The 27,453-nt window shown below is 44.7% G+C and overlaps 1 protein-coding gene across 1 annotated transcript; it reads right to left on the reverse strand.

The window, feature by feature from the left end:
- Positions 1 to 27,303, reverse strand: CEP72 (centrosomal protein 72). Its single transcript, XM_016212257.2, has 12 exons — positions 27,201 to 27,303; positions 21,578 to 21,705; positions 20,095 to 20,287; positions 17,251 to 17,359; positions 14,997 to 15,175; positions 13,370 to 13,582; positions 11,654 to 11,931; positions 9,653 to 9,791; positions 8,225 to 8,421; positions 4,525 to 4,651; positions 1,669 to 1,780; positions 1 to 501 (listed from the first exon to the last, which is right to left on the reverse strand). Exons 1-12 carry the CDS (start codon positions 27,280 to 27,282, stop codon positions 342 to 344), a joined length of 1,917 nt encoding a protein of 638 aa, XP_016067743.2. The 5' UTR covers positions 27,283 to 27,303; the 3' UTR covers positions 1 to 341.
- Between the last annotated feature and the right edge of the window lie 150 nt (positions 27,304 to 27,453).

The following is a 27,453-nucleotide window of genomic DNA, read 5'->3' on the forward strand; positions in this document are numbered from 1 at the left end:
CATTTATTAAATAAGAACTGCTTGTTACACAATAAGTTATTTTCTTTAAACATCATACATAGTTCTCTTTTACATTAGGCAGAAAAATACTGCATTTTCTTTATAAGATATTTGATGAAAAATTAATAATCTGTTTGTCTTAAGTGTCAATGTGTTTTGTCTCAAAACATGTGAAGGGCCTGGATTAATCCTGTCTTTTTAAAATGTTTTAGAAAACTGAATTGTGGGCCCTAAATACATTTCAGAGCTCACAAGATAACTGCAAACAGAAGAAACAACTCTCATCAAGTACGCCAGGTAAAAATACACACATGCACACCACACTGCTTGGAAGGTCAGGTTTAGGAGCAGCCACCGAGGCGGGCGCTGCTAAGCGGGAACAAGGCCATGGTTTTCTTGAGCTCCTTGTAGCTCCAGTGCAGCTGCTCCACCTCAGCCCTGTGCTGAGCCCTCACCTGGCCCAGCTCCTGCAGGAGGTGCTCGTTGGTGCTGACCAGGGAACTGGAGAGAACACAGGGCAGCCATGTCCTGGCTGTGCTGCTGTCCTCTCCAGCAGCATCCTCCCTCAGATGGCCAAGCCTGCCTGTTGACCCCACACGCCCCAGCCGTGCCCAGGCTCGCAAACCTGTCTGCTCCTGCTCCCTCCTGGCGACTGCCCATCTGCCTCTTGCTTCCAGACCTGGTGGGGCCAGGTCTGACTCAACCCCTCAGCCCTCATGCTGCCCGGCAAGCACTGCCCAGCACCCGTGGAATGGACCCATGACTCAAAGTGAATAGATGGTCCCTCAGTGCTCCGGCCATGCATGGCCAGCAAAACAATGTTCTAATTCTAGAAATGACCCAAATACCAAAGTATTTCTAATTTCCAGTCAAATATAAAGGACCCTCTTAAAAATCCTGACATTGTAATAGTATAATTGAAAAGCTCTGATTTTTTAATATTATTAACCATTTTTAATTAGAGGGGATTTCAGAAAGAAAGTGGTGTTGTATTTTACCAAATTATCCAACTCACTCAGTCAGCAATGACTCAAGCACATTTGTGGCATCACAAGAAATGGGTGAAAGCAGGGCCATTTTCTCCACAAAGGTCCCCCCACTGACAAACTCCCTGTACACGTGGCAGCCTTGTTTGCCTGGACCACTGAAAACAGCCACTGACCAGACAGAGGCTCAGAGTAGACACGTCCTTATGGACCTCACTCTCTCACTCTACTGCACTTAGAGGCTCTGCCCCCCTGCCTTGTCAACATTAATGCCAAGGTGCCAATACCTTGTGACCTGCCACAGATGGGGCTGTTGGACTCCAGGGAGTGATCTTGCCTTGCCTGCCACTTCCCTGCACCATGACTGTGTCTCATTTCCCTTCCTTCTGCTCCTCCATCTAGTCTAGCTCAGTCCCGCCTCTCCGGGAACACAGACCCACATCACCACTCATCACCACTCAGATGCCCCTCACCTCTCAGGTCACATACCTCACAGAATACTGCAGCAGAAAGGGACTTGCTTTTCATTAAGAAACGGAAGCTCATGGAAGTGCCAAGTCAGCACAGTGACACACATGGGCCCAGAACACTGGACACCAGCATCTGCTGCTCCTGCACCCTCCCCATGCCTCACCCCACCTCGCCCCCATCCCCTCATCTATACCCCCACCCCCGCAGGCACCTGTGGCTCTCCTGCAGCATCTGTGTGAGCTCCTGGACCTTGTCATAGTGTTCCAGATGCTGCTTCAATTCCACGATCTCACCGGAGAGCCTCTTCACGTTTGTTTGAAGCCCTGAAAAAGAAAATTAAGTAGCATTATTGAGTGAAATTCACTTATATATTTGGAAAACTAAAAACAATTCAAGAGTTTAAACTGGACCTGGGACAGAAGAAAAAGAATATAGCTTAAAAAAGGTCAATTTTTGTAAGCAACTCAAAGATAAGGGTGAACACATCCAGCTGTTTCTACCCCAGGGCCCAGCCCTGGCTCCCTCCTTGGGTTGAAGCTGTGGGAATCTGCCCTGCAGATATCCCTGAGGAACCACACCCCTGTGTGGAGGGCAGAGTGATGACAGAGGTGGGCCTGGTACCAGGTGAATGATCCCTCAATTGGGCCTGCCTGCTGGCAGGGGAGGGCTTCAGGGTGTCTCTTCCACAGAGCAACAAACTCTGCCGAGGGGAGGCTTTGAGGAGAAGCTTTGAGGAGAAGCAACTGGAAGCCCACTGTGGCCACAGGTCTCTGGTCCCATGTCCATCAGTAGCAGAGCCTGTGTCTGCATTCCATCTATATGACTGTTGCATCTCTCTGGGTTTCCTTAAGGGGTGAGGGTCGGGGAAATATACCATTCATTGGCTCTTAAATCCAAAACCAGGATACAAATAACTCCACATGTAGACACACCACTGCAAAAGCAAACAACGCCAGAGACAACGAGAAAGCCACAGGCAAAGGGATGCAGACATTGACAGTGGGTCCTTCTCACAAGGACTGTCCCAGAGATGGAGGGGCATCTTCTTGCACTCAGACAAGAAAACCCTACTCAGAGTCTGTGTCCACCCAAACCTCCCTAGAGGGCATGCTGAGCTTCTGGGAAGGGGGCAGTGGCGCATGGGTCAGTTCTCCCAGAACCCCACATTAGTCAACACCAAGAATAACTAGATGATGAGACCGGAGCCCCACAGACATTATAGCTCCTGGTGATGAGGTAGCCTCAAGACCCCAAACGCAAGGCAGCCATAGCCCTGCATGGTATCCACATCTGTGCAGGTGCAGCACTCAGCAGTGGGGCAGCTGACAGACCTGAGGACGGAGCACCCCCAAGTGTCCTGTTTTCATGGGAAATCCTGGCAGGCCAACTAGGGAACCAGGGCTGGCAGGAGGAAGGTTCAGCCTCCTCTAATGAGATGAACTTGGGGTAGGGGTGTCCTGCGTGGTCTGAAGGTTGGAGCAACCCATGAGCCCTTGGGGCTGATCCACCTGGTCCTTTCCAGAACAGGGCCATTCTGCAGAGAAACAGCTGGTGAGGGGTTCAGATTGAATTAGACAGGACACCAGAAAGAAGAGGGGAGGGAACAGGGCAAAGGAGGCCACCATATTTATCTGTGAGGTTAGAGAAGCTGTCTGACCTGCTCCTTCTAGAAATTCAGAACAAACCTCACGAGACAATGAACAACAGAGATGTACTGAAGTCAAATCCCATACAAGTTACTGCACAAGCACAAGAGCAGCCATTCAGACAGCAAAAGCCACTCCCAACAGATCAAAACCACAACCAACTGCTTCAGAATGAACTGAAGTCAGAATCGAGCAGTGTCAGAAAGGAGGCGGTTGAACTCAAGCAAGAATGCAGAATGGAGGCTGAACCAAAAGGAACCCAAGAGCAGTGAAATGGAAGGCAAAAAGAGGAAAGGTTTTAAATAAAAATTTAGCCCTGGCCAGTGTGGCTCAGTTGGTTGGGTGCATTAGAAGAGCGTGGGCTCGATTCCCCAGTGGGGGGCGTGCAGGAGGCAGCCAATCAGTGTGCTCTCGCATTGGTTTCTCTTCCTCTCCCTTTCCTTCTCTTCCTCTCCCTTCCTCTCTCTCTAAAAACTAATAAATGATTCTGTAAAAAATTTTTTTAAAAAGAGAAGATTGTAAACAACTTTTACCACTCAATAAACTAGACCAATAAACAATGGGCAAGGACAGATGAGGGGGACTCCATGCCTGCATTCACGTGACAAAGGCCACAGTAAGTACTTGGGACAGAGGCCACGGGCCTTGAAATATTTACTATCTGGAACTTTAAGTAAAAGCCTTTGGATCCCTGAGAGGTGAGAATGGGAAAAGATGCTCAATCTGTCCTTCCTCTGAAATAAAAAGCTTCAAGAGACCCCATTTCACCCCAAGTTAGCATGAAAAGCAGACACCACTAACACCTCCTCATTCTAAAGCAGACACCACTAACACCTCCTCATTCTACCATGAAAAGCAGACACCACTAACACCTCCTCATTCTATTTCAGTATCTGAATCTGAAATACAGAGAGTGTACTTTTGTAAAATGGCAAAATAGAATCAAAGAAAGAGAAGAGAGGGAAATGAAAATGATCTGGGTCTGGAAGGTAGTGATCAAGGAGAAGGACCACTGTGCCCGCTGGGGACAGACAAAGCTGAGCAGTAAGTGCTATTGCCCTGCACACGTCAGGGGCAGACAGGCTACCACCACAGTCCACGGCGCCACAGCCACGGGATGATCCCTGAGCACCTAAGGAGTCAAAGGAATGGAGCAGTAAGGACCTGACGGAGCCCACAGCGGAGGCACCTCTCCTTCAGGCACAGCCCTCCTTCCATACACACCCGAGCGTGCCGTGGGCAAGCGTGAGCATCACTCGTGAGCCAAGACAACTCACAGAATAACCAGGGGTGTGGGCTCCAACACCCATTTTCCAGTATTTGCTGGTTCTGAACTCTGTGAATAATTTAAAATGAAATCTCATGAGTGTTTGAACACATACATTTACCAAGTAGTGGTGCTAAACAGACTGTCAACTCACCAGTGATCTGCACATTTAAGGCAGCTGAAGCATCTGCATTTTTTACTTCTTTTTTCATGCTGGACAAAAGAGACTTTAAGCTACTATTCTCCTCCAAAGATTTGTCTAAATGTTGCCTCAAGTCATCCTAAGGACACAGAACAATACACTTAAAAAAGACAAGTCAAATTCAGCAAAATGCATATAGAAAATTATATAAAGCCCTTCGAAATAACCAGTTTCCTTTTACATATCAGAACTGCTGAATCACAATGTGAAAAGCTGTATAATCATGAGTTGATTAACGACAGAGATATGTTCTGAAAAATGCATTGTCAGGTGATTCTGTCATTTTGTGAATGCCACAGAGGCACGTACACAAACCTAGATGGTACAGCCCCCTATACACCTAGGTTATGTGGTACTGCCTGTTGCTCCTTGGCTACAAACCTGTACGGCATGTTACTGCACCAGGTAATGCAGGCAACTGTAACACATGGGAAGTATCTGTGTGTCTAAACATACCTAAACACAAAAAAGACCCAGTGAAAATACAGTATAAAAGATAAAATGTGGTATGTGTGTATGTAGGTCACTTTCCACGAACAGAGCCCACAGGACTGGAAGTGGCTCTGGTGAGTCAGCGAGTGAGTGATATGAAGGCCTGGGATGTTACTGTACACGACTGTAGACTTTATAAAACACTATACTTAGGCTACACTAACTTATAAAAAATATTTTTCCTTCAATAATATATTAACCTTAAGTTATTATAAATTTTCACTTTATAAACTTGAATTTTTAAAAACTTTTTGACTCTTGTAATAACATTTAGCTTAAAACACACACACTGTATAGCTGTACAAAAATATTTTCTTTATATCCTTAGTCTAAAGGCTCCCCCACCCCCAATTTTTTTTTTCCACTTTTTAAACTTGTTTATTAAAAACTGTCACACACACACTAGGCCCACACAGGGTTAGGATCATCAACATCACTGTCATCCACCTCCACATCTTGTCCCACTGGAAGGTCTTCAGGGGCAGTAACAGGCATGGAGCTGTTATCTCCTATGACGACATCTATGCCTTCTTCTGGAATACCTCCTGAAGGACCTGCCTGAGGCTCTTCTTGAGGACATCACTCCTTCTAGAAATATGACCACCATGAACATTCTTCTCTATTAATGAAAGCTTTTGGTGTTGAGGTCCATGTTTTTTAATCTTCTAAGGGGCTTGGCAAGGTCTGCAAAAGCTTCTGCTAAATCCTTCACTAAATTTTCTAGGGGTCCTGCTTTATCTTCTCTTGCAGTTTCCTTTTCTCTTGTCTGTCAGCTATGCATTCCTGTTCCAATTCCAACAGCTCATTAGTCAGTCCCACAGGAACCACCTCTAGGAGCTCGACAATGTCATCCTCATGCACACCAGGGGTAAAGCTGTTTCCCGTCTCAACCACGGCCTTGGTGATTTTTACAACCTTTGTGCTACAACACTAGGGCAGCTACAATGTCACTAGGCAATAGGAATTTTTCAGCTCCATTATAATCTTATGGAACCACTGTCCTATGTGCAGTTTGGCGTTCACTGAAATGTCATTATGTGGCACATCATTGTAAGCATGTATCTTACCTGTCAGCAGGCTGGCCCAGGCTGAAAGTAATGTCCTTCAGAAAGGACAGGAAAAAGGGTAGTTCAGCTCACAGGGGAGCACCCATCTTCCCATGTCCCCTGGTGAAGGGTATGCTTCAGCTGGAGCCACAGGCCTGGTGCTGAGAGGAATAAATGTAGTGCCTGCCTCCTCCAGGAAGACCCCATGGTCACCACAGCAAGAGCACAGGCAGTCCCCAGGCCTTTATGGTGTGCCTGGGCAGGTAGCCTCCCTCCAACTTTTTTATATTCCATATAAAAAGTGAGGTCATGCAGTTTGTTCTGCCTGACTTAGTTCACTTAACCTCGAGGTCCATCTGTTGTTGCAAATGTGAGGATTTCCTTCTTTGTAAGGCTGAATACATGTTGCATATATACTTGTTCATATACCTGTTCCTGATAGACAAGGTTGCTTCCACACCTTGGCTATCATAAATAATGCTGCAATGAAAATGGAGCATTCAGATATCTCTTTGTGATACTGACTTATTTCCTACAAGTTTATACCCAGAAGTGGGATTGCTGGATCGTAAGGCAGCCCTATTTTTAATTTTTTGAGGAAACTCCATACTGTTTTCCATAGTGGCTGCATCAATTTACATTCCTATCAGCAATGCACGAGGGCTCCCTTTTCTCCACATCCTTACCAGCACTTGTTGTTTGTGGATTTATTGATGGAGCCATTCTAACAGGTGTGAGGTGGTACCTCATTGTGGTTTTGAGATGCATTTCCCTGATGATTAGTGATGTTGAGCATCTTTTCATGTTCCTATTGGCCATTTGTATGCCCCTCTTTGGAGAAATATCTATTCAGGTCCCCTGCCCATTTTTTAATGAGGCTCTTTTTTTTTTTTTTTTGCTGTGGAGCTGTACAAGTTTTTCTGTATTCTGGACATTAACCTACTATCAGATATATGATTTACAAATATTTCCTCCCATTCTATAGGTTGCCTTTTCATTCTGCTGACTGTTTCCTTTGCTGTGCAGCAGCTTTTTAGTTTGATGTAGTCCCACTAGCTTATTTTTGCCTTTGTTGCCTGCTATTTTGGTGTTATATCAAAAAAATCTTTTCCAAGTCCATGTCAAGAAGCTTTTTCCTGTCTTCTGGCAGGTTGCATGTTTCTAGGAATTTATTCATTTCTTCTAGGTTATCCAATGTGTTTGCATATAGTCATTCACAATAGTCCTTTATGATTTTTACTTATTTCTGAGGCATCCTCTTTCATTTCTTATTTTGAGTCTTCCTTTTTTTAGTCTAGCTATGGGTTTGTTGATTTTGTATATTTTTTTTTCAAAAACCCAACTCAGTTTTGTTGATTTTTTCTATTGCTTTTCTATTCTCTATTTCTGCTCTGATCTTTATTACTTTCTTCCTTCTGTCAACTTTGGGTTTAGTTTGTTGTCCTTTTTCTAGTTCCTTGAGGTATAAATTTAGGTTGTTAATTTGAGATCTTTCTTCTTTTTTAATGTAGATATTTGTGTATGATGGTCTTATGGTGAAGTTACAAAGGAAAAGGGCAGCCCTGAAGGCCAGGACTCTTGGGCTCAGCCAGGAGGCCCAGCTGTGCTGGCTTTGGCTGCCCTGTGGAGCCACCTGGTGGTGGAAATTCCCTCAGGTCCAATAGGACACCTTGGGCCTGTGGCTGGTGCAGGTAGGACTGGAGCAGGAACCCTAGGATCACCCAGCTAACTGGAACCTCTCTCATCAGTGGTCTGGGGAGCCTGGGGCAGGGAACTCGGGACCACAAAAACTCCACCTTAAGCTCAGCTTCACCTTGTCTCTCCCTCTCCCACTCACCCTCTCTCAGAAGTGACGGTAGCCACTCAGGAGAGGCAGAGCTGGGAGAAGCAGCCATGCCTCCATCTGCAAATTGTGTTGCTGAGGGGACTCTAACACACAGTTAAGAGTCCCCTCAGGTGGGGAAAGCCTGGTGGGGAGGGTTTGTGATCCTGGAAGGACAGCCTGACGGCAGCTAAGGGAAAGTGCAGAGTGGAGAGTCTCCCCTCCTTCTGTGAAGTCAAAATGATGTTTTCACCCATTTGTGAATAAAATGAAACACAGGGGTGTGGCTCACCATCTCTTTCCGAGTGTTGTTGAGCTCCGATACAACCTCACTCATCTTTTCACTATATTGCTGCTGTTGTTCAACAAGGTGATTTTGCAAAGATTTATTTTCAAGAGTCAAGTAGCTAATTTCTTCATTCACAATTGCTGAACTGTCCTGAGTTGCTGTAATCTCTTGAACAGATGACAAAATATGCCTTGCCTGAGCTGGGAATAAAAATCAAGTATTATTATCCCATTTATGCCAAAAGGATAAAGTGTAAACAAAATACATTCAATAAATTTTGAATCACACACATTACAGGCCTCAAAAGCACTGCAGGCATGGAGATTGGCCAAGGGATGAGGGCACCACTGAAATTACCTTTGCTCAGGCTGTTCACATCTAGTCAAGGATGGGAGGCAGAGAAGAGTAGAAAAAGTTTTATTCTAGAGAAAAGGTGCCGCTCAGGAGAAGGCTACGACTAGAATGGTTGGGTTGAATGCCCCAGCAGCCCACCACACTCTCTTCAACAGCCCTGACTGCTCCTGCGCCTGGCCTGGGACATGTGTGTAGACACCATCTGGCAACTTCACTGGGAATAGCAGCGTGGCAAAAAAGACCAGTCCTGCTGCTACCCTAACGAGAGGGTGTAGATTCATGGGGTCAGCATCCAGGGGCTCCAGCATCTTGGGGCATCCTGATTCTAGGTGGAGAAGCTAAGGGGCCATAAGACTGAGCAGCTGAAGTACTCAGGAGCCTCTGGTGGTGGCTCAGATGGCAGCTCCAGGAAGGGCCCAGGGTCTGTAGGGAAGGGCTGGCAAATCCCCTCCCATTGGGACACTGAATGCTGCACCCCAGGCTGTGGGGAAAAGAGGTGGTTCCCTGAGGATGCAGCATCCTGTTTCACATCCTGACTCTGGGCGATGGGATCCCCAATGTGCTCCTGTATCTAGGCACCAGGTGGAAGCAAACCAAAGTCCTCCTAGGGGAGGGGCCATCCTCCTGGGCCTCAGACATTTCCATCAAAATCTCATTTCCATCAAAATCTGGGCAAATCCCAGATCCTCCACACAATCAAGCTCTCAGATTTGGAGAAGACAGCAGCAGCTTTTTAATTTCTCCATGGGGACATGTGAAAACACAGCCACGAGAACCAAATACCTGTGAACAACACTTCTAGCAAAACCAGGCAACAAGGCATCTCCCCAAACACCAGAACCAGTGGCTGGGAAAACCAAAAGCCACACCTCAGGGGAGCCTCCAGCCACTGAGAGGAACACTGTCAGCGTGCTCCCTGAAGCACAGCAGCCACAGTGACAGCTGGTGAGGAGGGCACAGCAACGTGGGCGGTGCAGAACCCAATGGGAGAACAGGTACCTACTAACACAATGCTACCTGCAGGGTGGGCCTGCACATGGCACTGAACTGATGAGCTGATGTCCCTTCCTGACTCACCCAGGAACACCTCGTTGCTATGCAGGGACTTGCAGCCACTCCAGTACCTGTCCACCAGGTCAAGGAGTGCTTCAAGGAGGGCCACCTCCAGGGTCACCTTCTTCCCAGGCAGCACAGCTGGGTGCAATTTGGGAGACACCTGCAACAGAAACAAAACCATGACACTGACTTTCAGTTCCTGAAACACAAGGCTTCTAATACCACATGCTTACATGCCCACCAAGCATCATACTGATGCCCTTGTCCCATGGAGGCTGCATGATGGGGCTGTTCACAAATTTGCAGGAGGTAAGTGACTCATGGGATTCACCTCCCCACCCCCTGGACCTGTGACCATGGAAGGGTTACAAGAGCTTAGTGCCCTGAGTGTCTACAGCTGTGTGGTGGGGATGACATCTCACACCAGGAGGAAAAGCTAAACTATAAGTACCCTAAACTATAAGGCATTACACCATGTGTTGGCACTAACACATGGTCATGAAAGCCACAATCACAGTTTTCGGGCTGAGGCTGCAGGAACGTCCACCGTGGTGGCTGTTCTGGGTCTTCCTGACTAGCCCACAGTGACTCCTGAAGAGGGGGACATTCTCTAGAGCCAGTCTCAGCCTGCACGGTCACTGGCAGAGGGCCCTGAATGTAATAAAGCCACACCTGCAGAAGAGGCTACAGGGCAGAACTGTCCAGGCTGCACCCAGTGCCCGAGCGTACCAGCACCTGCAGGGGCCTCGACAGTCTGCCGTTGTCGGCACTCACCTCCGTGCTCTCTTTTTTCCTCCCTTTAGGAAAACTATTTTACCAATTTGAGAGAATTACTGAAGAAAAGGAGATGGCTCGTGCTTTCCTGCTCACTTTCCAAGTGTTCAGGGTACATTTACTGTGAGTAGGGTGTCTGGGAAGGGAAGGTGGAGTTAAAGCTGACATCTTTCCCACAGGCCATGACCAGAGCTGGAGACATAGAACTGGTCCCAGGTTTCCAGGAATCAGTTCCAGGCAGAAGGACAGCGAGAGCCCCACCCTTCACAGCCAGCGCTCTTAACTATTATTTAACAGGCAAAGGGGCTTTCTACTGAAGAACTTTTGGAACAGCCAGTGAGGCCCTGAGTGATGGGAGAACCCAGGCCAGGGCAGGTAAAGCTGCTTCAGCTGGGATGCCCCTCACCTCCCACTACCACCACCTACCCAAAGAGAGCTCCATGAGCACCAGGGAGCACAGTGGTGGGTGGTGGATGTACCCTCAGCCCCCCAGGAGCAAGCCCACCAAGGGAGCACTGCTCTGTCCAAGTTCACACCAGGGATGGGGCAGCCCATATCCTGTAACTGGTCAGCAAGGTAACATTAAGGCCTAGCTGCTTGCCTCCCAGAACTGAGGCTAAGACCATCCCAGTGAGTGCTTGGCACAAACACCTCCATCATCTGGACACTTGGCCAGTGCAATAGGCATGGATGACAGAGCAAAGTTATCAGGGTGGACACAGCACAGTCACACAGGTTTCCATCTCCCACTTGAGATGCACAGGTTGTGCCCTCTCCAAGAGGACGACCACCATGAGGTCAGAGCCCTAAACTGAGAGGAGAGGGCGCCCTGGGCAGGAGTCCCTCCTGTAAAGTCCCAGCCCCACAGTGAGTATGCAAGCTTGCTGGGCACAGCTCTACACTTGGCGATGTCCATCCCTGGCAGACAGGAAAGGCCAGTGCACATCCCTGGCCTGAGCACATCCCTATTTTCCTTCCTTCTCTCAACCTGGACAGTGAGACAGTGAAAGACTGCATGTAAGAATGGATGACAGCCAGGCCCTCTGTAAAAACAGACTCTGAGCCACAATGTCCCGAACCCAATGCATGCACACTTCTAGTAAAACAGAGAGATGACAAACACTGAGGAAAAGTACATTTAAGAGCTGTATTTATCTTGGGATCACAGTTAATGTTGCAAATAGAAGACATGGCATTACCAAAGATGGCAGCCCTTCAACATCCAGTCATCCTTGGCTCTCCGCTTACCTCCCTGGCGCCACTTGTGCTGTGGGGCCTCTGCTCTTCAGGCTCAGATACCTCCAGATGAGAAAAGGCCCTTTCGCTCCTGCCCTCGGAGCCATTCTGCCTGCCCAGACTCTCCTCCAGGCAGCTAATACACTCCTGGTCTGCAGGTGCCTGGAATCTCCCACCAGGCATTCTTCGCTTCCTGTACTTTTCGAGAGCAGGCAAAGGATTTAATACTTTTTGTGTTGACAAACTTGACTTCTGAGAAGAGGAGGCTGAGTCCTCAGTGTCTGCGGAGTCTGTAACAGAGGGGAGAACACAGTCCTCAGACCAAGTTCTCTAGGCACAGTGACCAGGACTATTATTTAAACAGAGTGTGCATGTGTATGTAAGCATGCATGCACATATGGAAAATCCATCAGTGTGACAAAACTGAGTAACTTTAATAAATGAATCAACTGATAATTATATGTTTTCTTGCCAAAATTATGTATAACAAAGATGAGTTAAGTGAGTAAAAATCTAAAACTTTGGAAATTAGGGAGGACTCAATAATTTGTTCCTATAGGAGATTCTGTTAATGTGAGTACCTGGGACACTCCCTACCCCAGGGGACACGGCCCACATCTGCTGACAAGGGAGTGTATGCATACATACATATGGACATACACATACGTATATACATGCACATGCACACGCACACAGAGGGACACACAGGGCAGGGGCAAGGGCAAATGTGTTCAATGCTGACTAGGGGTCTGGGTGAAGCAGATATGAATCTTCCTTGTTCTGCTGTGGCAGCCTTTCTGTGTTCACTGTGGAAATGCACAAGGACTACAGGTCAACAGAGTCTAAACATCAAGCATATATGCCTTTGTGAACAGAGGTGGAATGAAGAATTCTGACGACGAGTGGAGATGGGGGTCCTGTGCACCCATACGCCACAGCAGCATTATGAAGCCTCAGGACACAGGGTAAAAGGAACCGGGACAGTGAAAGGAGGCAACAGGGTGCACGTGACCTGGACTCAACGCCACACCCTGCTCTGCAGTGGCCACAGGCAACCTGGGCAGGTCATTACCACAACTCGCCTTCATTCCAAAGACCCCATGAACTCGCCTGAACAAGGCCCAGAAAGGTGCTCGGTTCACTCATATTGGGAGGTTTCCTGACATTTTTGTCACAGATGTGCACACAACACTCTCAATTAACTTATTAACTTCCCTCATCTTTAATTTTTAAAATACAACTATTGTCATAACCTGGGCCAGTGTAGTCATAAGAAATCGTGTGTGTCAGTGAGGGAGAGGGAGAAAAAGTATGTGTGTATGGTCTGTGTGTAGAGAAAAGCAACAGAGTACTCACAGCCTAGGAATCTAAAATAGGAATGTATTCTAAATTTTTTTACCCTTACCTGAGGATATGTTTTCATTGACTTTTAGAGAGGGAGGGAGGGAGGGAGGGAGGGAAGGAGAGAGAGGGGGAGGAAGAAACAATGATGCAAGAAACATCGATCAGTTGCCTCTCACGTGTGCTCCGACCAGGAATTGAACCTGCAACCTTTTGGTGTAGGAGACCACGCTCCCAACAACTGAGCCACCTAACTAGGGTGGATGTATTCTAAATTTCAATGTACAAGGCTCTTTCCTAAGTCACTTTAGAGAGTTCCACAAACAAATAAATGCAGTAGAGAATGGGAGAAATGTACACATTTAAGAAGGAGTCGCGTGAAATTACCTGGGTGTGGGGGGAAGTGCACGTGCTGCCTGAAGGAGCAGCAGACCTCGGGCTGGTCTCCCTGCTGTGGCGGGAGCTCTCCACAGTACTGGTTCTGAAGCCTCTTTTCTGGACAACACTCTCTGGAGCAGCTTTTTCGCTTCTCGTGGCCCTTCTTTATGCAGTCCCCACACTGGTGCTGCACTGAGTGAGGACTCAATAGATGTCTGGATTCTATTTTATTTAAGAACATTTAAAAAGTTTTAGTTCGTTAAAAATTACATTTTAAGCTTCTGACAGTATACTATATCTATAACGTGTATTAATTAAATAAAAAAAGATGACTGAGTGGGTTAATAATGCAATCGCCAAACCTGTAGTGAGCCTAGTAGTCACTGCAAACAGTGCTGCAGGTGCAGGACTGACACTGACCAACCACCACTCACTACACGGCTGAGGAGTCAAGACAGCTTGGTATTGATACAAAGACAGACGTGATGACAGATAAAACAGCACCCAGAACCCAGACACTCAGGTCAACTGAATTAACAAATGTGCTAAGGTTATTAAGTGAGAAAAAAGACAGTATTTTCAACAAATGGCATTAGCACAACTGGATATATGGAGTAGGGCTGAGGGGAGACAACCTGACCCATTTCATACTACAGTCACAAAACCACTCTAACAGTGGACCACAGAGCTGAACATTGGAACCATAGGACATCTATACACATCCATAGAAGAAAATCTTCACAAGCATGGGGCAGAGAAAGATTTTTTTATCAGGCTCAAAAAAAGTGCAAATCATATACAGAAAAAAACTGATAAGCTGATTTCATTGAAATTAAAACTTCTGGTCTTCAAAGCACTGTTAAGAAAACAAAAGGCAAGCAACAGAATGGGAGAAAATTTGCAGTACTTAGATCTGAGAAAGGGTTGTATTAAAAAAACCATAGAGAGCCCTAGCTGGTTTGGCACAGTGGTTAGAGTGTCAGCCAGCAGAATGAAGGGTCCCAGGTTCGATTCCAGACAAGGGCATGTACCTCTGATGCAGGCTCAATTCCCAGCCCCAGTTGAAGCGTGTGCAGGAGGCAACCAATTGATGTGTCTCTCTCACATGGATCTCTCCCCCCCCCCCCCTTCCACTCTCTCTGAAAAGCAGTGGAAAAAATATCCTCAGGTGAAGATTTTTAAAAAAAGTCCTAGTAGAAAAGAGTCCTTGGCAAAGTAATGAAGTTCATGCAAGCATTAGGAGGACTTCACAATGTCCTTGTCAGATTTAATGTTCTAACGTGGGAGCCTGAGCTCTAAATGCTCCCTAAAGCTAAGTGAACACCCCTTGGTGGCTGACACAGACATGAGTTCCACCAGCCACAGGACACATTACCTTCTTGCCCACTTGGACATTTTACTTCCTCCCTGCAACTGTAACTGATCTGAGGAAGAATACAATTAAAATCACCATGCAGTATGACTATACTCAAATACATAACTTTTTCTTTTATAATTCTATAATCCAAATTACTGATATTTGCAAGTACACAAGACTTCATGAAGATTCTATATTTAAAGGTAAGCTTTCTAAAAAGCACAACTGTGCCCAGAGCAAGCTGGACTCGCTGGGCCTTCGGGTGGAGCAGCATTGTACCTTGGGAACTATGGAAGTCATCCTCTCGCTCCTTCTGGCTAGAACTTGTACTCCTAGGAGGGTTGCTCAAGTCCCACTCGCACTCGGCAATGAGGTTCAGGACCGCCTCATCATCTGCATCCATGACCAAGCACTTCTTGGCTGAGGGGTCAGTGCACTTAGCTCTGGAGGGGTGTGGTCTGCAAAGAAAAGCCAACTTAGTGCTGTTGCCCCAACTGGGATGCGTTCCAGCTGACCAGACCCTGTGAGGAAGATGACTGCACTGCCAGCACAGCCACTGAGCTCTTGGGAAGAGCAACTGGTGAACTGCAGGAAATGGCTCTTGGGTCTCTACTAAAGTGAGGTCTCAGAGGGACCCAGCAGGACAACTGGTGATGAAAAGCAAGGGTGTATGATGTCACCACACCATCCAGAATGTGCAGAGCCCCACTAGGGTTTGTTCAAGAACGAAAGTTCAGAAAGCTCCTCTTTTCTTAGCGTATCATATAATCAAGAAAGTTAAAGGACATAGTGTTCCAAATTTCTATTTTTACACAAAGTGACTAGAATGTGAGGTGTTTTAGAAGATTACCTTCCTTTTAACAGTGATTCTATAAGGGAGCTCCCATAAGACTGTCAGCTGATTTCTCAAAAGAAACTTTGCAGACCAAAAGAAATTGGCAAGAAATATTCAAAGTGATGAAAAAGCAAGGACCTACAACGAAGATTACTCTACCTTGCAAAGCTGTCATTTAGAATTGAAGGACAGATAAAGAGCTTGCCAGACAAGAAAAAGCTTAAGGAGTTCATCATCATCAACCCAGTATTAAATGAAATGTTACAGGGTCTTCTTTATGAATGAGATGATCAAAAATATGAACAATAAAATGGCAATAAATACATATCTATAACAATTGAATCTAAAAACAAAATAAACAAGCAGAACAGAAATAGACTCATAAATACAGAGAATGTTTTGACACTTGCCAGGTGGGAGGGGGCTTGGAGGGTGGGTGAAAAAGGTGAAGGAATTAAGAAGTAAAAATTGGTTGTTATAGAATAGTCACGGGGCTGTGAAGTACAGCATAGGGAATATATCTAATAACCATGTATGCTGTCACATGGGTGTGAGATTTATTGGACGATTACTTAGTAAGTTACGTAATGTCTAATCACTGGGGTGTACACCTGAAACTAATAATAATGTATGCTAACTGTAATTAAAAAATTTTTAAATGATACAATGTTAAAAAAAAAGTAAATAAGCAAGAATGATTTTTGTTGGGGTGGAGGTCACTTGATTCTTCCCCTAAAGGTGGCAAACAGAAACAAAATTTCATAAATTACTTTCAAATAAATAAATAAGTAAAAATATTCACTCTCAGCCCTTTACAAAAAAATGGTGGCCAACCTCTACATTAGAGGAATTTATAGATAAACTAAGGCATATAATGCAAGAAGAAAAAAACTATTAAAAACTTCAGACAAAACAAAATAGTGTACAAGGAGTACATAATCCTAGCACATTACAGGAAACGTAAACAGTTTATTGACTTTTGCCTTTAGAATCAACCCATACACAAAGCATGAAGGCCCTTTATGGCTTCAGAACATTTAAATACTATTGACCCAGACAATCTAAAGTTAAACATAAAGATGCAGATGGCAGGAGCGGGGAGGCACAGACAGGTACACGTTCCTACAGCCCCACCAGAGCAGAGCCTGGAGCACCGGCCACAGGGCACTGAACAGAGAATATAGGAGGGCACAGTCCACAAACTGTCACCATGGGGTGGCGAAGGGGCTATGGCAGCTGTCAGGCCCTGCTTCAAGTGTGCACACCCAGAAAGGGCAATTAATTTGTATTGTCTGGGGATTCAGAAGGAAGCAGAAACAATTACAGAAGTGAATGAAAGTGGCTGCTCTGAGTAGTGGGCTGGACAGTGGGGAGAGGGGACTGTTGTTTATCATCATAAGTCTTCCGTGTTATTGATTTTACATGTATTACTTTAATAAACATTTTAATATTAAAAAATAATGTATAGAAAATGTGGGCAACAGACAGACTCCGTCCAACTGTCTCCCGGAGCCCCAGCTGGTATCTGGGCATTGCTCTTTTCCTCTCTTCCTGCATGTCTGCCCTTTAAGTGGAGATCAGTGCACAAGAACATTTACATCTTTTAGTTAATACAGGGCTTTATATCTTTTAGTCATTCTATGAATAAATAAGCCTGAGCAACTTCTTTCCACATTCAAACACCACTCGTGTTCATACCTTCCAACTCTGCAAATAGCTGGGAAGCTGTGTACGGAGTCAAGTGACTCTTCCAAAGCAAAATGCAGCTGCGATGCTTTCCGCTCGCTCTCTCTCACAGGGCGGTCATCTAAGGAGAAAATGCCAGAGAAACTAGCAAACGACACCATGAAGCAGGTGCACCTTCCAGCACCCCATCACTGCCCTACAGCACACCACACATGACCAGGGCTGCCACTGCTTGTTCTGGACCTTCTGTCCCCTCAGGGCTGACCCCGCCACAGCATCCCCCATCAGCACTGAGTAGACCCAGTAAAGGGATGCTGGGTTCTGGTGGCTACACTTGGTTTCTGAGGTGCTGATTCCAAGAGGCTGCCCTGTTCCCACATAGCTCACTGCTCAGACACTCCTTTGGAGGCAGGCTACTGCCGCAGGAAAATAAATATACAAACAAGTTCACATACAGACACATCTTCTGGGCTCCCTTCTTTTAATGTACATTTTGAGTGCTGCATGAGATTCTTGAACCACATTGAGCACTGCTAAGAATCTCCATGGGTGAGAATCCTGAACATGCTAAAGAGAGAAGACATCCCAGCTGTGTGTTTATGCCTAGCGTTTGCACCCTCAGATCCTCAGGAATGGGAAAAAGAGGTAAGTTTAAACTGTCCCCACATGCATGCCCTGGGCCTCAGAGGCGTCTCTTTACTCAGCAACTCCCAGACTTCCTCAGGAAGTACTGAAGATGAGGTGATTCCCAAATGCTGAAGGTCAGTGTGGTGGAACTTGCAACATGTTTGAGCATAGAATTAACGTTACACATGGTGGTTAAGTTCTGAAGCTGCCTCCCAAAGAGCATTAACCTGTGGCACAACCCCAAAAGTACATAATTTCAGTAAGAAATGAGTAAATGAATGATAGTACAATAATCACTCTCAAAGAAGAAAAACAAAGGAGCTGTGAAAACCATCCAGAAGTGCCTCTGCACACTGGGGCTCCTCCTCAAGACACAACTGCCTTCCTAATCCTGTCCATGGCCTGTCCTGTGACTCCCGTCCTTGAGACACGGTCTGGGAACTTCTGGCCTTTTTTCCCACACTTCCCAATACGGCATCTGCTCTCATAGTGTAGACACTCCTTTGTGCTAACAACAATTCTAGTCACTGAGACTTAACTTTACTTTTGAGTCAGTTCCAAATCCCTTACTCTAAGAATAATTCTCTGGACTATTACACTATAAATTCAAGTTCAATATGGCTAAAACCAAATGCAAACTCTTTCTCCCCAAAGCGAATCTCTCTTGACTTTGTAACATTCTCCCAGCCCCCACAATCCCTAGACCCATATGGGTGGCTTGCTCTGCTCCCTGACCCCACTTCCACTCCACAGCCCCTCGCACCACCCCAGACACCACACCCCTCCAGAACCCTTCAGTTACTAAGAACAAACAACTGAGCTATGTCCTTACTGGGCACCCTGCTAGGTAGGGTGGGCCATGAGTCCCAAAATGACTTTTTCAATTATGTTCCTTTTTCATGTCTGAAAATATCTTTCCCATGTGGAAAGACTCTCATGTCCTTTCTCTATACAAACATTGTGTAATTCTCAACCTAAAACTTTTACAACAAAGGAAAAGTAATGATTTCAGACTGAAGATTGCAAAAACTTCCCATAAGGATTGTAATGTTTCTGTAAAGACCCAAATTCAACTATTTATAAGTTACTTAGAGTCAAAAGTTGGAACAGAAGCACTTATTCCTCCCAAGTATCTAAAAATTAAAATGAAACATTGAATTTCTAAGTAGGTTTGACACTGAAGAGTGTGCCTTTAGGGGTCAGTCACTATACCCACAGCCCAGCCCTGCTCCCAGGCCCAGGCAGTGTAGAGGAGACTGGGGGATAAGCTGACACGAGCGGCTGAGATATGCATAAATTCACTCACAGCCAAGAGATGCAAAACATGGGTTTCTATAGACACTGGCTGGACACAGACAGCACAGAGGGGCAGTCTGCCCACAGCTCAGTATTTACCACAGTAACAGTGGTGGAGCAGTATCTTCCCTGACAAATGCAGCCCTGATGTGGGTCTCACTTTAGTTTCATTAGATCAGAACCTAGGAGATGGAGGTGCCCTGAATGCATCCCCAGCCTTGCCAAGAGGTGAATGGGGCTGCAGACTGAGGACATGCTGTGATCACTGGGGCACACGACAATACCCTTCAATCAGACATTCCTGCACCACAGCTACCCAGCACTTACCACCACCCTTCACACAGGACCAAGGGGATGAAGTACCCAAGCCCTCCCTTCCCCATTTGCATGGTCAGTGCATCCTGGACTCATGTTCCAGTTCTCTCCCTTTGAAGTGTGACATAAGGGAGTATCAGAAGCACCAGCGGCCACATTGCTCACAGCAAAGACCCCTCCTGGTTGGTGGGGAGGCAGATGGGAGGGTGTGGCACAATGAATTTCTAGTTCTGTATCTTTCCAGATAGATGGGAAACCAGTAGAATCCAGCTGTCCAGCTGAGCCTAAGGCAATGCCCGGGGGCCATGCATGGAAACAGGGCACCAGAAGTTCAGAAACATGCCTAAGTCAAATAGCTTGAAAGCAAAGACAGAATGAGACCAAACAGTCCAGCCTACACCTGTGCTCCTGGCCTCCTGGCAATTATCTGTGGTCATGGGGCTCCCTGTCACCTTCCCAGGAGGCTCTCCTATAAGACCCATCCTGTGAAAGAGGGACTCATGCTATCAGAGTAGAAAGTAACTTCCCTTTTCAGGAAGATCCACAGTGGGATAACCTGACAGCACCAAACACTCGTCAGGGCTCTACTGAGCAAGGGCCTCAGCACACTGCACCTACCCAGCTGCCTGAGCTTTGGGAGCATGTGCACAACAAAGAGGCGGTAATCAGACTCATTCTTCACCACAGGGTTTAGTCGGAAGTCCACGTCCATGAGTTCAGTCAAGCAGTGGAGCCGGAACACTTCTGCTAGTGAGGAAATGCAGTTGTAGTAGAGATTGAGGCTTTCCAGTGCAGCCAGGTACTGAATGCCCTGTTAACAGGACAAAATGCTGAATGAGTCTGTGCTTTTAAAAATAAACACATAGCAATATGAGCCACAGTACAAACTGATCAACTTAACAAATGCACTTAAAATGAATACATACTATTACAGGAAGAGCATAAAGATGAAATTTCTGTCTTGCACACAGTTATATGACTGTTCAGGGAAGTTTGCAACAATTGTGACTACTAAGGACAGCTGGTATTATTGGCATGTGCCAAGCTAAGTGATTTACACAAACAACTTCATTCCATCACATACAACCCTTCAGGGTAAGCCCTATTACTGCTCCCATCTCACAGATTAGAAAACTGAGGCTTGGGGGGCTGAGAGACGAGCCAGCACTGGGTGCAGCCTGGATTGGGACTCTCCTCTGACTCTGAGCAGATGCCTGACCCCATGTCAGGGGCACTGACAGGATCATGTTCCAGGGTAATGATGTCCTGCCTTTCTTTCAGGCAAGAACCCCTTTAAAATATAAGCCACCTGCCATCACCCAGGTAACTTCTCACTCACTCACCAGGACTGAGCCCGTCAGGTCAGGCCCCCTGCAGTAAGCCTGCATTTGTGTCCCTGCCATTCAAGGGCCCGCAGCCACCAAGAGGCAGACTATAAACAGAGGTACAGTGCAGAAAGTGGATAAAGAAAAATACAAATGATAGAGGGATGGAGAGGGATGGACACACACACATTAGTCTTCTGGGCCTTATTTTATTCCTTTAAAGATACAACTGTTTCATCAGAGAGCTAAGACTTTGGTTTGTCAAAGTAGTTTAAAGATGTAATGTGATGCATAAGAAATCTAGTTCACAGTAAACACAAGAAAAACAACCCTGTGCTTAAATCATTGTTAAGTGTACAGTTTACAAATATTATAGGCATAGTCATAAAACAGATTGTCGTTTTAATTATAAACAGACTTTCCACTGCTATTGATAGCAAGAAATTTTCTTTTAAAAAACGAACTGAGCCTGGCCGGAGTGGCTCAGATGATGAGAATTGTCCTGTGCACTGAAAGGTTGCCGGTTCAATTCCCAGTCAGGATACATACCTGGGTTATGGGTTTGATCACCAATTGGGGAATGTACGGAAGGTAATCAATTGATGTTTCTCTCTCACATCAATGTTTCTCTTTCCTCTCTCTTTCTCTCTCTCCCCCCTTCTGCTCTCTAAGCATGTCCTTGGCTGAGGATTTAATAAAATAATAATACAGTACAATAAAATAAAACAACCTCTCCCAACTTCCTCCTTTAAAGAAAAAACAAACCTAAAACTTACCTCTAGACTAACCAAGGAGTTGCGCGAGAGATCTAAAGATTTTAGACCTGTTAAATTCATCAAAGAATTTCCTAGGTGAGTAATCTTTTCTTGGTAAGTTCCAGGTATAGATAATGACCGAAGTTCAGCTAAGAAATAGAAAATTATGAGATTTTAACCTTATTTTTGAAGTTGAAAATAAATTGTCATAAAAGCGATATATCATAACCTCAAGAACAAGAACTGCATACAGTTTTAGCTTATGTTCACCTCCAAACTGTCTGCAAACCCCTGCTTGTTCTTCACTCCACTGCCTCTCCGTCCAACACCCTCTGTTGCCAGGAACGCCCTCCTGAATGGACTCCCAGTTTCACTCCTGGCTGCTCACCCCACTGCCTATGTAGCCTCCATGCAGGGATCACTATTTCGCTGACCTGGCCACTCCATGCCCGTTACACGTGAGGGCAGACTGCATGCTCTGTGTACCATATGCCTCTGTATGACACGCCCAATAAGCAGCCATTTAATAAATGTCACTACAAAAATAAGTTTCTGTAATCAAAAAGACAGTTTGGGTCTAAATTACACTAATACTTTCCCAGGAATATTTATGTTTTAAAAAATGTCTTCATTAAAGAAACTGGTTTGCATGCTTTCAGTCCCAGACAAGACAGAGCAGACAGATTTCACCCTATTTCTCCCTATTTCTCATCCTAAAAACCCTGGACAATACAAAAAACAAACACCAGACTACTCTGAAGGGTGGGGAACAGAAGGCCAACTATCAAAGGACCTGAAGAAAATGGTCATGAAGAAGTGGGATTTATTGCTGGGATGCAAGATTGGTACAATATCCGCAAATCAACTAACGTGATACACCACATAAATAAAACAAAGGATAAAAATCATGATCATATCAAGAGATGCAGAAAAAGCATTTGACAAAATCCATCTGTTTATGATAAAAACTCTCAGAAAAATGGGAATAGAGGGAACATACCTCAACATAATAAAGGCATATATGACAAACCCACAGCTGACATCATACCGAATGGGGAAAAACCAAAAGCATTTCCCTTAAGATCAGAAACAAGACAGGGATGTCCCCTTTCACCACTCTTATTCAACATACTACTGGAGGTCCTAGCCACAGCAATCAAACAATCAGAAGAAATAAAAAGCATCCAAATTGGAAAGGAAGAAGTAAAATGGTCATTATTTGCAGATGACATGATACTGTATACAGAGAACCCTAAAGATTCCACATGCAAAAAATACTAGAACTGATAAATTAATTCAGTAAAGTAACAGAATCAAAATAAATACTCAGGAATCAGTTGCATTTTTATACACCAATGATGAACTATCAGAAAGGGATACTAAAAAAAAAAAAAATCATATTTACAAATGAATAAAAAAAATACTTAGGGATAAATTTAAACAAGAAGGTAAAAGACCAATACTAGGAAAATTATAACACATTGAAGAAAGAAATTGAAGAAGATACGAATAAATGGAAGCATATCAAGTGTTCATAGTTAGGAAGAATTAACATAATTAAAATGTCCATACCACCCAAAGCAATCTATAGATTCAGTCCAATTCCTACCAAAATACCAATGGAACATTTCACAGAACTAGAACAAATATTCCAAAAATGTATAACAATCAGCCAAACAATCTTGACAATCTTCAGAAAGAAGAAAAAAACTGGAGGTATCATACTACCTGGTATCAAACTATACTACAAACAAGGCCATAGTACTCAAAACAGCATGGTGCTGAGATAATAACATGCACATAGATCAATGGAACAGAATACAGAGTCCAGAAATAAGTGCACCTATATGGTCAATGAATATTTGACAAAAGAGGCAATAACATACAATAATATTAAGACAGTCTATTCAATAAGTGGTGCTGAAAACATTGGACAGATACATGCTAAAAACATGAAACTAGATCACCTTCTTACACCATATACAAGAATAAACTCAGAATGGATTAAAGACTTAAATGTAAGACTCAAAACCATAAAAGTCCTAGAAGAAAACATAGGCAGTGAAATCTCTGACATCTCTCTTAGCAATATTTTTTCTGTTATATCTTCTAGGGCAAGGGAAGCAAAAGAAAAAATTAATAAATGAGACTACATCAAACTAAAATTTTTTTGCAAAGCAAAGGAAACCATCAACAAAATGAAAAGACAACCTATTGAATGGGAGAAGATATCTGCCAACGATACATCCAATAAGGGGTTAATATCCAAAAGTTATAAAGAACTCATACAACTCAACACCCAAAAAGCAAACAATCCAATTAAAAAGTGGGCAGAGGACCTGAATAGACCTTTCTCCAAAGAGGACATACAGGTGGCCAACAAACATATGAAAAGATGCTCAATATCACTAATCATCAGAGAAATGCAAATTAAAAACACAATGAGATACCACATCACACCTGTAAGAATGGCTATCATCAATAAATCCATAAACAAGTGTTGACAAGGATGTGCAGAAAAGGAAACCCTCATGTACTGTTGGTGGGAATGCGGATTGGTGCAGCCACTATGGAGAACACTATAGAGAATCCTCAAAAAAATAAAAATGGAACTACCTTATGACCCAGTGATTGTACTTCTGGATATGTATCTGAAGAAATCCAAAAAACACTGATTTGGAAGAATATATGCACCCTTATGCTCACTACTGTGTTATTTACAATAGCCAAGATATGAAAGCAACCCAGATGCCTATCAATACATGAGTGGATAAAAAGATCTGGTATATACAGGGGTAAGCAAAAGTAGGTTTACAGTTGTTCATGTGGAAAAAGACATGCAGGTGATGATTATTACAATAGCTTTATTAACTCAAAAGAATGTCACTCACGACTGTAAACCTGCTTTTGCCCGCCCCCATATATACAATGGAATATTACTCAGCCATAAAAAAGAATGAAATCTTAATATCTATGACAGCATGAATGGACCCAAAGGGTATCATGCTAAGTGAAATAAGCCAGTCAGAGAAAGACAAATACCATATGATTTCACTTACATGTATAATCTAAAGAACAAAATAAACAGACAAAATTGAAAGGGATTCATAGATACAGACAATGGACTAATGGTTGCCAGAGGGGAGGGAGGTTGAGGGACTGGGTGTAAAAGGTGAAGGGATTAAGAAGTACAAATTGGTAGTTACAAAATAGTCATGGGGTGTACAGCACAGCATAAGGAATATAGTCAACAAGGTTTGTAATAACTATGTATGGTGCCTGGTGGGTACTGGAAATATCCAGGGGAACACTGCAAAGTATATGATTGTCTGAACACTGTGCTGTACACATGAAACTAAAACAAAATAATACTGAATGTAAACTGTACTAAAACAAACAATAAAAGAAGAAAAGAAAGATGGTTAAGCAATGAATGAGTTGGGTTGGTTTGGTGTGTTTTTTTTTGTCTCCTATACACCCCAATCTGAGTGCCAAAGAAGCTGTTAACCCAGAAATGCCAGCAGACACTGACCAAAAAACAAGGGTAAGCCTGCTGCCATCCATGGTCAAAGGCCGAGGATGGGGAAGCCTTCTAGGACAGACTCCTGACAACATCAGGCCCATTCCAGTCCAACACCAAGGGGAAAAAATGCACCTTGTAAACCTGGCCTTGCACAGTGGCTAGCACAGCAACTGTGTGAGTGGACCCTGACTACTATCCTAGCCTGGCTATAATGAGGTAGCCTGCAGGCATCTGCAGAGGCCATGTGTGTGACAGGAGACTGTCTACCACCTCAGTTAGGCAGTACCCAATCAGTGCCAGTAATGAGCAATGAGACTTAAACAAAAAACAGAGTCTCGCCACTTAATATTCAAAATGTCCGTGATACAATAAAAAAATTACCAAAAACTAGTAACATCTCAGTTTGAATGAGAAAAAAACAATCAATAAACACTAACACTGAGATGACAGAAGTCAGAATTACCTAACAAGGATTTTACAGCAACTGTTATAAAAATAATTCAATGAGCAATTACAAACACTCCTGGAATAAGTGAAAAATTAGGAAGTCTTGACAAATACTATAAAGAAACAAAGAAACTTCAGAAATGAAAAATAACTGAAACAAAAACACAGGAGTGGCTCAATAACAGAATGGAGATCACGAGGAAAAAAGTTGAAGAGTAAATGCAAAGACAGATTGAACAAAATTGTCCTTTCTGACCAACAGAGAGAAAAAAAGACTTAAAAGGCATTACCCATAGGGGGAACACAACTCACATGGCAGTGAATTATTCTTCAGAAACTACGAAGGCCTGTCACATTTTTCAAGTGCTGAAAGAAAAGAATTTTCAACCCAGAAGTCTATATCCAACAAAAACAACCTTCAGGACTACAGGTGAAATAAAGATATTCTCAAATGAAAAAATACTAAGAGAATGTGTCACCAGCACTTTAAGATAATTGTTAAAACAACAACAAAAACTCTTCAAGTATAAAGGAAAGATACAAGAAGGAAACCTGGAACATCAGGAATGAAGAAAAAAAAATGGGTAGGTAACATGTGGATAAATGTTTCCTTCTGAGTTATTTAAAATGTTAGATGACTGTAAAAAAAAAATCCTATCATTAATGTAGTTCTCAAGCTATGTACATTTAAGACAACTGCAATATAAAGGGGCGATGAAAATGAAACCTAATGGTGGTGGTTTCTCCCTTTCACTTGAGGTGGTAAAATGCCCACACAAGTGGGCTGTAATTTGTAATGCAGCCACTAAAAGAGCTATACAAACAGATATACTCAGAAATATATACGACAAATCAAAATGGAAAACTAAAAAATATTCAAGTAAACTACAGGAGGCAGGAAACGGGAAACAGCACAAGAAAAACAAAGAGAACAAACAGAAAAAAAATAATAAGATGGCACACTTAAGTCCAACCATATTGACAATTACATTAAGTGTAAATGGTCTAAATACACAATAAAAGACAGAGACTGGCAGAGTGCATTAAAATGAACGAACTATATACACTGTCTACAACAAACTCATTTCAAATATAATGATATAGGTAAGTTAAAAGATTAAAAAGTAAATAGATGGGGAAAGATATGCTCTTCAAAGACCAAAGCACAGCCGGAGTGGCTACACTAATATCAGATAAAGTAGATGCCTCAACAAAGAAAATTATCAGGGGCAAGACGTCTCAACAAAGAAAAGTATGATACTACAAGAGTCCCTCCAACAAGACATAAAAATCCTAAATAGTTTGCAACAAATCGCAGAGCTTCAAAACACATGAAGTGAAAGGAGAAACCGGCAAATCCACAATTACAGTCAGGACCCCCCTCCCCCCTCCCCTCCCCTCCCCCCTCCTCCCTCCTCCCCCCACCTAACCCCCCTCCCACCTGTCTACCCCCACATCCCGCCTCTTCCCCAACAGGCTCCCACGCCCAGCCCTCCACCCTTCACCCCCTCCTTTGCACACGTGCCCCTGGGGACCCCCAACCCTCACCACCCTGGCCTGTGACCGTTCGGGGCGACCGGTCCGTGTGCCGGCGCCTCTGGTCTGACGCTGACCCTCTGGCCGGAAGTTTGCGCCCTCAGCCAGCGGCCCCGCCCGCCTGCCGGCCCCACGCACCCAGGTCGCGGTGAGGCGACAGGCAGCTCTTCTCCCGGACCTTCTCCTCGCTCAGCACCAACGGCGGGCCCGCCGGCGCCATGCTTTCAAACGGCACGCACCTGAGCCTGCGCCTGCGCAGTTTGGCCGCTGAGCCCCCCGCAGTGGTGGCAGGGGGCGGGGCCAGGAGCTGGGGGCGGGGCCAGGAGCTGGGACCGGGTCGAAAGGGCGTGGCCAAGGCCCTCCGGGGGCGGGGGAAAGGCAGGGCCCCTGG

The sequence above is a fragment of the Miniopterus natalensis genome, chromosome 3 (genome assembly GCF_054644295.1).
Source record: "Miniopterus natalensis isolate mMinNat1 chromosome 3, mMinNat1.hap1, whole genome shotgun sequence".
NCBI lineage: Eukaryota > Metazoa > Chordata > Mammalia > Chiroptera > Miniopteridae > Miniopterus > Miniopterus natalensis.

Coding starts and splice junctions, on each gene's coding strand:
- CEP72 (XM_016212257.2), bottom strand. CDS start 27,282: ATGGCGCCGGCGGGCCCGCCGTTGGTGCTGAGCGAGGAGAAGGTCCGG. Junction 15,176..17,250: donor GCTATTTGCAGAGTTGGAAG/GTATGAACACGA, acceptor TTTTCTTTGCAG/ACCACACCCCTCCAGAGCTA. Junction 502..1,668: donor ATGCTGCAGGAGAGCCACAG/GTGCCTGCGGGG, acceptor TGTTCTCTCCAG/TTCCCTGGTCAGCACCAACG.